Source organism: Rhinolophus sinicus, linkage group LG11, assembly GCF_036562045.2.
Source record: "Rhinolophus sinicus isolate RSC01 linkage group LG11, ASM3656204v1, whole genome shotgun sequence".
Taxonomy (NCBI): Eukaryota; Metazoa; Chordata; class Mammalia; order Chiroptera; family Rhinolophidae; genus Rhinolophus; species Rhinolophus sinicus.
The window spans coordinates 15,229,829-15,241,908 of NC_133760.1; the positions used below are offsets into that span (position 1 = coordinate 15,229,829).

Sequence of the window (12,080 nt, forward strand, 5' to 3'; positions counted from 1 at the left end):
AAGGAAAGAGAAAAAAAATAGGCAGACTAGGTAAACGCTGTGCCTGTCACCTCGCATGACCACATTAAAATTACAACTAAATTAGAGAACAATCAACCTGCAGAACCATCTGAAGTCGGGCTGAACAGAACCCCTGTAACTAAGGATATAAAGAAGAGGCCATGTTGAGACTGACTGACAGAAAGAGAAAAAAAGAAAGAGAGAGAGAGAGAGAGAGAGAGAGAGAGAGAGAAGGGAGGGAGGGAGGGAGGGAGGGAGGGAGGGAGGGAGGAAGACTGATTAAAAGAGATGTCTAAAACATAAAGTGAAATACTTCGTCAATTATGGAATGATTCAAACTACACTTTCTATAACAAATCAATACTATTCCTTAACTATAAATTATCTCTTACTCTGTAAAGCAGAAAAATAACTGCTAAAGTAAGTGCTAAAGTCTTTTCCCCGCCTTGGAAACAAAGGAGCATTAAAATGTCTATAAGAAATGTGTTGTCACCAGCTCCATCCCCACTAGCGGCCTGGCTGACCACTTACCCTCCGCTGCCAGCTCTGGCCTGCCTTTGCAGACTTGGGCTCCAGCCTTTTCTCCCTGGTCCCTCTTCCTAGAAGCTCTGTTACACTGATCCTGGTTGGAGGCAGGCTCCCTCCTCATGCCTCCACCACAGCCCCTCATCAGTTTTTGTAAGCCCTTTCTCCAAAGAGGCTGTGAGAACAGACAGGCTGTCACACCAGTGCCTGGTGCATGCCTGGCACAAAGTGGGCATTTACAAAGACATTCACTGTCAAATGAATGAACAAGCTACTGATAACAGTTTAAAACTCACATTTCTAAATAAAAAGGCTCTCTTCAGAACCAACAGGCAGAGGCCCTTGGGAGCCTCTCCTGTTTGAACACAGGGCAACAATCTCCCCCAAAGTCAGGGTTACCTCAGCAGCCCCTCGCCAGGATCGCACAGCTTCCTCCAGTTCGGGTGTGTGGCCCATGCCAGATAAGCTGCCGCCACTGCTGCTGTTCTTTTTTTCTGGCACAACCACTTCGGCAAAGCAAGAATGAGCCACGGGCTGGACCTTCTGTAATGCCTGGGTCAAAAACTGGAAATGGACCTGCACCACGGTCAAGAAACATCGCCCCAACACCTGTGAAAACAAGAGAGCCAGGCATATTTAGGTTGTGGGTTGCTACCGCATTAGTGCAATAAATTCTCAACTGTCAATTTGAGTAGAAGGTAACAATTAACTGGAAATGTGAAATCATATGAAATTAAAAAGTCACCATGCTTTAGAGGATCTGCCTTTGGATCTAGGTGCCTGATGCCTATGGGTCAAAACATTTCAACCAAATAGTAAGCCCCAAGGTTCAGATGGGCCTTCCCACTTCCCACCTAGCCTTCCCCACTCCCCCCATTTGGACTCTGGCTCCCATCAACCCTGGTTGTCTCTGAGCTCCAACTAAACCAGCGCAACCCACAACTCCAATTATGTCCACATACTATTTAGAAGGCAGAGTAAAAGCCATGTGATTAAAAATCTGAAAGGTCAGTTTGACTATAAGAAGATATTCCATTGGAAGTGGAATCCGAAGACACAGGTTATTTTGGTAACAGTGTTAACACAGCTCATGCCATACGTCTAGTCTTACGAAACAGCTGACAGACCAGTCCCGTAGGAGTCAACAAAACCTACTGTGCAACTCCACTTGCCAGTACAGTAGAAACCCTCACCTGATCTATATCCGTAGTCGGTCGGTTGATGGAATAGTCCATTAGAGTAGGAAATTCATTTGAAAAATACTATATATATATATATATATATATATATATATATATATATATATATGTAACACTATGGTAATACATACTATTAATATGCAATTATAACAACATATATAGTAAAAATACTACATACCACAAACATTTTAAGATATGAGTGTGCATTTATCTGCCAGCCTCTCTGGCTCTGGCTAAAGCTGTCCTCTCACATTGCCGGTCCCTGTTTGCTTGCTTGCGTTAACTCCAGCTCTAAGGTGAGCTCTGTGATTTCTTATTTCTTTGTCTTTAAAGGAGAGCAAGGACTTGCTACTTGCAAAGATAGCAGCTTGAGCAGAGACCGTCCAGCAGAGACACTTTCCCATAATCTTTTACAGCTGTTTTGCTCATACCAAATTTGACAACAAAAACTTTTTACAACTCTCATCATGTTCTATCTATAACATTCAAAATTTTTCCTACTTCATTGGCTTACACAGATTACTTACAAAAAAATCATTTTATTTATTGAGTTTGCAATTTATCCAATTGGAGGGGCCACTGGCTGCCAGCACTCAGTGCACTGCTCGGGGACGTGGTGAAGGTTGGGGAACTATTTCCATTGCCCTCTACAAGGAACTAAAACCCGACCCTAAGGCCCACCCTCTGGCCCAGTCCTGTCCCTTGCAGCAGCCCCAAAATAAGACTCAACTTTGGATCACTCACTTCCTAGCAGATTTCAGATGCTGCCCTTTTCTATCCGCACTGGTCAGAGTTCTGCTTCCTGGACAGAGTGAGTCAGGTAAGTTCCCAGTGATGACACTTAATGCCTCTGAATTACTTTCTCCTTGGAAACCACCAGGAGTAAACCAAAACAAACTCACAGAAATCCCACAGCGAAGCCTTCTCCCTCTCTAGGGAAAAATCAGAATTACAGGCGAACTCCCACCCAAACCTCCTGGGAGTCTGTCGACTCATACCTCCCTCAAAGCTGCTCCCCATCAATCTGTGCCAGATGGGGGGCAGGGAGGGAAAGCGAGGAAGCAGACCTAGCAACCTAGAGACAAGTGGCATCAATAGAATAAAAAGCATCTATTTAGTACTGTACAGAACAACAGCCAGCTTCAACCGAACACTCAGCATATACTTCACCTATACCAAAGATTTCACAGAGATTATCTCATTTAATTCTAGAAACCGCCACATGGGGTCATTCCCACTATATGGACAATAAGCCCAAGGCACGGACAAGTTATAAAACTCTGTCAAGGGGACACAAATTGGAGTAGGCACGTGACTCAGTGTCCATGCCCTTAGGCAGTGTGCCCCACTGCCATCAACAGGTTCTGAGCAGCTGGATACAGCTGTGGGCTGGCAGCAGTAAGACCAGGCGTGTGACAATCTCAACTGTCACTGGTTTAGGACAGAGTGAGGATGTGCCAACACAGGAGGAGTGGCCTGGGGCCCCCGCACACACCTCTTCCTCCTCCTCCTCCCTCAGTCCCCTGGCAGGCAGGCTGTGGTACAGCGGGAGCAGGAGGGGCAAGGGGAGACGCCATGCGCCATCTGCTCTGGGATCACATTCTCACAGCTTCCGGCCCATACAATTCAGTCATTCCTTCTGTCAACAATATGTAATATGCGAATGCCTGGGATGTACGAAGCACAGGAAAGGTCAGAGGATCCAAGGGCAAGTGCCTATCCTCGTGAGGGCTCCTTTCTAATGGCGGGAACAAACCAGTAAGTAGATATGCACAGGCAGGGGCGACTGGAGAAGGAACGCTAAGGGGCAAGGAGGTGGGAAGGAAAAGGCTCTCGGAGGGAGGACCAAGGGAACAGAGCGTTACCCCACCTCCTTCTAAAAGGGAAAACTCTGGAAAAGGGCTCTGAATGTCTGATGTGGGGTCCCCGGTGGGACATTTTCTGACAATGCTGGCGACGATAGGGTGGGGTGAGGCATCCTCTTACTGTTGAGTGGTAGGATGGTGGAAGGACGGTGCTGCGGGAGGAGAAAGTGGGGTCAGAGATCCTGGGCAGTTTTAAAAGGCAGACATTTCGTATGTTGACTCTACCACTTATCACATGTTTGACCTTGGATGAGTCATTTAATCTAAGTTTCTTCCCTACATGGAAGGACCAATAAGAACAAGAACTCAGCACCTTCCTCCTCCTACCCATGATGCATGGAACATCAATCCAAGTTACGGTAGTGACAAAATAATTGTGTTAGAAACAATTCATTAAAAGCCAATCAAACGAATGGTTACCCTGGACCTTGGAAGAGTCATTTTATAGAATATCTGCCCTAAAAGTCGATGTAAAGTAACAGATGCATCAACAGCACCTTCTCCTGAGTAGAGGACAGAGCTCAGCTCCCAGCCTGCCTCTGCCCATCTGTTCTCTGCAGCATCTCCTGTAACAGGCCCCACGCACCCTGATCCAGGGAGGGGGTAGTCCGTGAGGTCTTCCTGAGAAACCTAGAAGGAAATATGGACTCTAAAGTTATGCATTTTGAAGAGTGCGACCCCAGGGCAGCGGGCAGCTGTTTTTCACACGGGGAAAGTTCCTTGGACTGTGGGATTCAATGAGGGTGCAGAACAAATGTGGCAAGCTGGGGAACGGATGAGTGGAATGGTCAAAAAGAGACATTTGCGTTTAAAATGTCAATGGAGCTATGGTCACAGCTCGATCAACGGCCACCACTTATTGAGTGCTTAACCCATACCAAGCATTTTGTATGCAGTGAAGAGACTGCGGGGTGAGAAAAACTGATCCACTGACAGAGGACAACACAGAGGCTTACACAGAGCCGTTGCTCCGATGTCAAGCAGGGAATACGTGGTGCAGCAGAGATCTGACGCCAGGTCTGTCTGACCCCAAAAGCTGTGTTTCTAACCACCAGACTGCTCTGTCTCCCTGACAAGACTCAGGATGTAGCCAGAATAGTGTGTGGATACTAAGAAGAGGGGAGGAACCGTATGCAGGAACCCTGATGTCTCCTGTACAGTGTCAGGCCGTGGGGTGGGGACGGAGACTGAGGCCTGGCTCCGTCTTCTCAGGCCGTGGGCAAGGGGCTGGGACAAGAGTAACAAGTGGGCTGGCCTGTGGCTCTCCTGTGTGTCCTGAGGTTATGAGCTCCACAGCAGAGAGCAACTGCTAAGGCTGGCTGGAAAAAGCAATGATAAACAGAGGAGAGCACACGAGGCTTGGGAAAAAGAGCAGCTTCTTCTACCTCTTGAGGGATTCCACACCTCAAACATCTGCCCCGTCCTTTGGCACATCAGGCTCATTTAAGAATTATGAAGAAAGCAATTGGGTTTCATCTTACCCTTGGCATGTGCATTTAAAAAAAACTCATTACCCGAATGCATCCAAGTTGATGGAATTTCAGGTAAAAAGAGGCCATTACCAGACTTCTGCATTAACAGAAACTTTTTGGTGAGACTTAAATTCCTCATAAGGGCCCAATTCCTGAGTATAGACAATCAGTGACCCTGCCACTTGGGCTTCCTTGGAGCATTCTGGATTATAAACAGCAATCAAGGATCTACGGAAATGAAACCATCAGAAATGAAACCGTGTTTTCTGGGGAGCCCTGATGGTGGAGGAAAAGGAGACATGTTCATTCTCCTATTCCCCTGTATGAGTACCACATCTGCTGTGAAGGGTGTTGTGTTCGTGGATATAATCATGAATCTTTTTGGTTTTTACATTTTATTAATTAAAACAGATTTCAGTTTAAGGTCATCCTATTTTGAGGCCCCAAAGACCACCCTTTCCACACCACAATGGTTTTTGAGGACTGACTCAACTCTATTTCCTAGAATATTTCAAACTTTGGTTTTCATTATTCCTTTCCTAGAGCTGGGGCCTGACTCAGCCCTTAGCATCTGCAGGTGCTGGAATTACAGAGTGCCCAAGACCACCCCATCTCCCAACACACCCTGTGATTGTCACATCAACACTAAGTTCATTTTCTGCTGCTCACCCTCACTTAATATTTCCTCTTTTTCACATCCCTGCAGAGTTAACAAATAAAACTGTCACATAATGTCAAACATTTCTAGGGATTCTAGAATTTATTTCTCATCAGCTTAAAAAGTCTTGACTGAATAAAATAAAGTCGATTGGGATTGGCTGCTTTTATTAGAAATTCCAAAGGCATTCACTCATTTCTTTCTCTTCAATCCTTACTTATACCTTAAACATTACATTTGGTTCTAAGTGTCCTCAACCTTGATCTTTTGTTCTTATGATAATTCCGGAGTCATTACATAATGACCTAACTAAAAGACCAGAACAGATACAAAGACCTAAATGCGTCTCCAGAGAGAGAGAATGCAGTGGACCATGCTTGGACTATGGAAAGTGCTTGATGAAGATTAGATTACAGGATGAAAATGTAAAAACAAGCTTATGGAAACTATTAATAACATGTATATATACATATAGTCTGACCTGAAAACTGATTACAGTAAATGTTTAAATATTTAAAAATTAAAAAAGCAACACACAATGTAACAAAACTTCCTTTGCAATCAGTATTAACTTAGATCATAAAGAAGCTGCCACTCTATGTTTAGGAGAAAGAACCAGGGAAGGAGAGAAAGCTAGCATGTGCCCGAGGGTGGCTGAGCCAACAGCAAATGCTAATCATTCAGACAAATTACATTCTGCCCCCGGACGTGCTGCTTTACCGCTGGTGAAAATATCAACACACGGTTTCTGATCTCCTACTTCAGGTGCCAAGCACTGTGAGGTACAAAATCTTTTACAGCAGAAATACGCAAATAAATTAGGGGGGGAAAAAAGATCAGCTAAATAAATAAATGGTACCAAGTATTACTAAATAGATATAACCATTGACTATATGTTCCTATATAGCCTATCCTGAAGATGATTTTTGGAAAAACTAGATCATGTTGTATGTTCTGTTTTTCCAAAATAAAACACCTTTGTCAAAAATTTATTACCATGCCAACACATAGAGGAAGTTTTATATCTCAGCTACATTGCTATAAATCTTGACATAATGAGGAAAATTATAATATATCATCCAGGACATGAAAAGGTGAAATGCCACTCAAGGTAACTAGATCCACATTAATTATAGTAGACAAAGAACTCTGTTCTTAGAATAATTTTTCCCATTCAAAATGCAAGTTTGCTCCATACACAAGCAATTTAATATTGTGGGTTTACATAGGGCAGAGATAAAAATATATTTAAGTCACCCAGACAGTATATGACCTAGGAGCCTACTAGAATTTATGGAATTCTTTTTGTTGATGTGAGTATACTTTTCATTAAAAGTTGGCACTTCAATCAAGAAGAAAGTACTAAAATATCTCTCCACTGATAAGCTGATTAAACGGAATTCTGAATGGAAATTCGACTCCATCAACATTACCTTCGTCACTCGGGAGAGGGGCTCTCTGTATCCTAGGCGACATGGTACTAGATGCCTCACATATGTTACCTCCTTGAGATAGGGATCACCACCCCCACTTGACAGGGACACTCCTGGCCACTTTCAATCCCATGGTACTCCGACTGGTGTAACTGGCGAATCTTGGGCTGAGGTGGGGGAGGGCTTCTCACGCCTCCTCTCAGCAGCATCTGAGATGCTGGGCTTTCTTGAAACACTTGCTTCCAAGACACTGCACTAGCTCCACTCCTTCTTCACTCTGGCTGTTCCTTTTGCATCCTCCTTGGCTGCTTCCTACCCATCTCCTGACCTCTGAATGGTGCAGTGCCCCAGGCTCACTGGTCCTTGGATCCCCCCTCTGCTTCTCTAGCTATATGCATTCCCTTGATGAGCTCATCCAACTTTACAGCTTTAAATACCATCTACTGACTGATGGTTGTCACATTCACATCTCCAATCTGGACCTCAGCTTTGAACTCAAAAGTACATATCCAACTATCTACTTGACATCGCCCCTTGGCTGTCTAATAGGCATTGAAGACCTATTATTCTAGCCTACTCTTCCCCCACTGTGCTCCATCTCAGTAAATAGCACTACCAGTGACCCAGGTGCTCAAGTCATAAACCCTGGAGTCATCTTCACACACACTCACATACACACACACCCTCAACCCAGCGAGTTCTGTTACTAAGGAAGAAAAGGAGACTGGACATTGGGAGGAAACCAGCAGTCTCCTCTCCCTCCCTAGAGGCTCCCCCCCCCCCCCCAGAGGCTCCTTTCCACGCAGGGAACCTTATAAAATGGAAATCAGGTTATTTCACTCCCCCGCTCAACATAGTCCAATGGCTTGTGATTATAAGCAGAAGAAAATCCAAACTCCTCATTCTGTCCTACGATACCCTACGCGATCTGGTCCCTGACAATTCTCTGAACTTATTCCTATACCTCCTTTCTCTGCTTTTTTTGCCACACTGGCCTTCTTGCTGTTCCTCAAAAGTTTTAACAGCTCCCGTCTCAAGCCTTTTGCACAAGCAGTTCCCACTACCTCAGGGTTTCTCAGCTTCAGCACTGCTGACATTTGGGGCCAGAGAACTCTCCGCTGGGAGGGGCTGTCCTATGCTCTGTAGGATGTCGCCAGCAGCATCCCTGGCCTCCACCTACTAGATGCCAGCAGCACTGGTTGGGAGATGCAACCACAATCACTCAGATCACAGTGCTTTGAAAAAACTTTGGAATTCTTACTGTTAAAAAAAGGAGGGGGGCAGAGAAAAATCCCTTCCTTCTCAGGTGACTTCTGAGACACCAGTAAGTACTAATGAGCTTGAATGCGGCAGCAGAGGAAAGCTTCTGAACATCCAGGCGTCTGTTTTGCTGATACAACCTGAAGGGCTACAAGGAAGAGAAATAACAAGACTCTATCTTCTCTGAATAATTCGAATTGAACACTGAGAAATCTAAGAGCTTTGTGCTTCTACAAACTTACACCTTTCATGATTTGGGGCCTGAGTCTAGTCACCTAGTGTCCCATACTTTATGAAGAAACACCATCCAACCATGGGTATCTATGTGTGAAGTAGAGAGGGTGAAGTATTGGTCAGAAGCCAAGAGAGAAAGTAAGGTCCTAAAAGATGACAAAAATTGTCCCAAAACACATAGTGAGTCAGTGAAATTCTGGTTCCCTAATATGCAAGTCCAATATCTTTCATTCTATCGTCCCCCTTCAAACCACCTGGGTCCTTTGGTATAATAGTCAATCTCTTTAAATGAGTAAGAGTTCTCTTACTCTCGTCCTAGCATGAGAAAAAGAAGGAGATGTCATTTTTGTGGCAATCAAAAATACTTCTAGATATTGTCCAAGTGTCCTCTGGGGGAGTGCCCACCCTGACCCCATTTGCTCTACCTGGAACAGCCTCCCCCCTGGAACCTGCATGGCTCTCGCTGTCATTGCTCAAATGTCCCATCCCTAGAGAAGACTATCCTCTACCCCCCCCATCATTCTTTATTTCTCTTCATTGCACCCCTCACTACCTAGCACTTGTATGTGCTATTTCTGCTTGTCTGTTCCCTTCCGAGAAGCTGAGCTGGATGAGGGCAGGGTCTTTGTTTTGCGCTCTGCTGACTTCTCAGTGCCTGGCACAGAGCAGACAATCCACCCACACGTATTTGTTGAAAATAGGAAAGAAAGCAGTTGCTACCCTCCCCATAAAAGCACCAAGCCAGGCCAAGAGCAGCATGATGACTCCATGGCTGAGGGCAGAACATCATGACGCCAGTATCTTTTTGCAAATGACAACTGATTCTTCCCCCCAAACTCTTCCCGATTTTTTTCCCTGGACAGCTTTTCTGCAGCCTGCCCACAGAGACCGCCTGCAACGCTTGCGCTTACTTTGACGGTGGTATTACTCCCAGGCATGGGGTAGACCCCGACTCTTCTGGAGAACAGAAGGCCGTACACCATGCAAGCCTTTCCTGCAAGTGAGACACTCATCCATAAAATGAAGAATCAGGTATAACATCTGTTATGCCTTTGAAGCACATGCTTATTCTTTCAAACCAAGAATTAATATTATCATTAATTGGAATGCTATTAAGGGAACAAACGGTATGTGTAAAGGAGTAAAAAGATTTTCCATATATGTCTGTGTATACATATGTTTACTGCTATCTGCATTGATAAATAAACCAATTAAGAGTGGTTATGTCTAGAACTGGGAAGGAGCTAGAAGGGAGAGCCGTTACTTAAGCAGGAAGGGGACTTACGCCATTCAAAAATGTTTGAATTTTTTACCATAAACATGCATCCCATGTAAGAAAAGCTAATGTGTTACAATGAATAACCAATAGCAATATATCCAAAGCATTCCCCTCAGAACGAGGGCCACAACACAACAAGGACGCTGACGCCTGAAGCAGCCCGTTTACACAGGACACATCAGAGATGCTGCGGGTCCCGTGCCAGGCCACTGCAATAAAACGAATATTGCAATAAAGCAAGTCTCATGAATTTTTTGGTTTCCCAGGCATATAAAAGTTATGCTTACACTATACTGTGGTCTACTAAGTGTGCAATAGCTTTATGGCTAAAACAACAATGTACATACCTCAAAAAATACCTTATCACTAAAAAATGACTTATCACTAACCATCATCTAAGCCTTCAGCGAGTAATAATCTTTTTGCTGGTGAAGGGTTTTACCTTCAATTTGTATTTTTTTAAAAAAAAAGGCAGTATCTGGAAAGTGCAATAAAACAAGGTATGTCTATATATTAAAACTTACAATCAATACAATAAGATATATAACCACCGCAAGGGAGGAGACATACACAGATATGATGGCCTCGTATACCAAAAAAAAAACAACAAAACACCACACAAATAAGCCAGCTGCACATTAGAATTACTGAGTTCAGTCACACGGCTAGAGAAGATAAAAATTAAAAATCAGTGGTGTTTCTGTATTATAGGAAAAAACTTTCAAATATTATTTCATTCATTACAGCCACTAAAATATAAATTACCTAATAATTTTAAGAAGAAATAGACACAGTCATTAGAAAGAAAACTATGGAATTTTACTAAGAGACATAACGGAAGGCTTCACAGCAAGACATAACAAACTGCTAAAATCCTGAAAAACAAAACAAATTAGCAACGTGTATCCAGGGTCCTAACTGGTCTCTCATTCTCCAACCCTCCCCAGTGGGCATCTGCTGTGTGGCCTCCCCAACATGCAATCGTTGCTGCGCTGGAAGCAGCCCCTCAGGGAAGCACACTCCTGCCCTCTCAGCCCTGTGGTCTGGGAGAGCTTGGCTCTGCCTGTGCTCCAGCACCAGGAGTGGGTTTCCAAGTCAGGCCCGGCCAATCAGTGTGTTCCTTTTACTCTTCTGGCCACAGGGTACAAGGTCGGGCAAGAGACCCAAGCCAAGCCAACCGGATTCAATTCTAGAACTTTTGTCAGAGCCTTGGGGAAAACAGAGGTGCTCTTTCTGCTGAGTTGTTGGGGACCCTGGCCTGGAGACAGTCTGCCTGGAAATGAAGGGAACACTCAAGAAGGCAGAGAGAACAGACAAAGGCTAAGTTTGTTCAGTACTATGTGAGCCCCTGGCTCCAGGCACACCCAAAGAGCTCACTTTCTTCAGTTTCATAGGTCAATACAGGAGTCCCCTGCCCTGATCCACAGGGCACATGTTCCAAGGCCCTGAGTGGACGCCTGAAACCACGGATAGTACTGAACCCTATGTATACCATGTTTTTTCCTATACATACGAGTACGTGACTATGATAAAGTTTAATTTCTAAGTTAGGCACAGAAAGAGATTAACAATATTAACTGATAATATAATAGGTCCATTATAAAACTATACTATAACAAAAGTTAGGTGAATGTGGTCTTTCTCTCAAAGTACCTCACGGGACTGGACTCAGCCTTCTTGTGATGATGTGAGATGATACAATGCCTACATAAGATGAAGTGCGGTGAACGACACAGGCGTTGTGACGTAGCTCCAGCTGCCCTGACTATAATATAACCAGCATCGGGTGGCTTCTTTGGCATAGCCCAATTGCTAGTATCACTCCTTGAGGCTTTGGGGCTATTGCTAAGTAACACAGGGTGACCGGAACACAAGCACTGCGGTACCATGGCAGTTGAGAACCTCAAGGGCTACTAAGTGACCAACAGGCAGGTAGTGGCTACAGTGTGGATAAGCTGGACAAGCTGATGATTCACGGACCAGGGGGACGGAGTTGGAAGGCAGGAGATTCCATCACGCCACTCAGAATGATGTGCAATTTAAAACTCCAGCATTTTCCATGTAATATTCTGGACCAAGGGTTACTGAAACTGCGGAAAGTGAAACCATGGGTAAGGGGGAACGACTGTACTGTTTTTCTTGAGAAGCAGTACAG

General features: G+C 44.5%; 1 protein-coding gene across 8 annotated transcripts in view; it reads right to left on the minus strand.

Annotated features, from left to right (window-relative positions):
- The window catches only part of GARRE1 (granule associated Rac and RHOG effector 1), a 71,543-nt gene that overhangs the window by 24,801 nt on the left and 34,662 nt on the right, over positions 1 to 12,080 (minus strand). For all 8 annotated transcript variants that reach the window (XM_019742672.2, XM_074314414.1, XM_074314415.1 and 5 more), the window contains one exon: positions 925 to 1,134. In XM_019742672.2, coding sequence (XP_019598231.2) covers positions 925 to 1,134 — 210 coding nt within the window. The remainder of the gene's footprint in view (positions 1 to 924; positions 1,135 to 12,080) is intronic.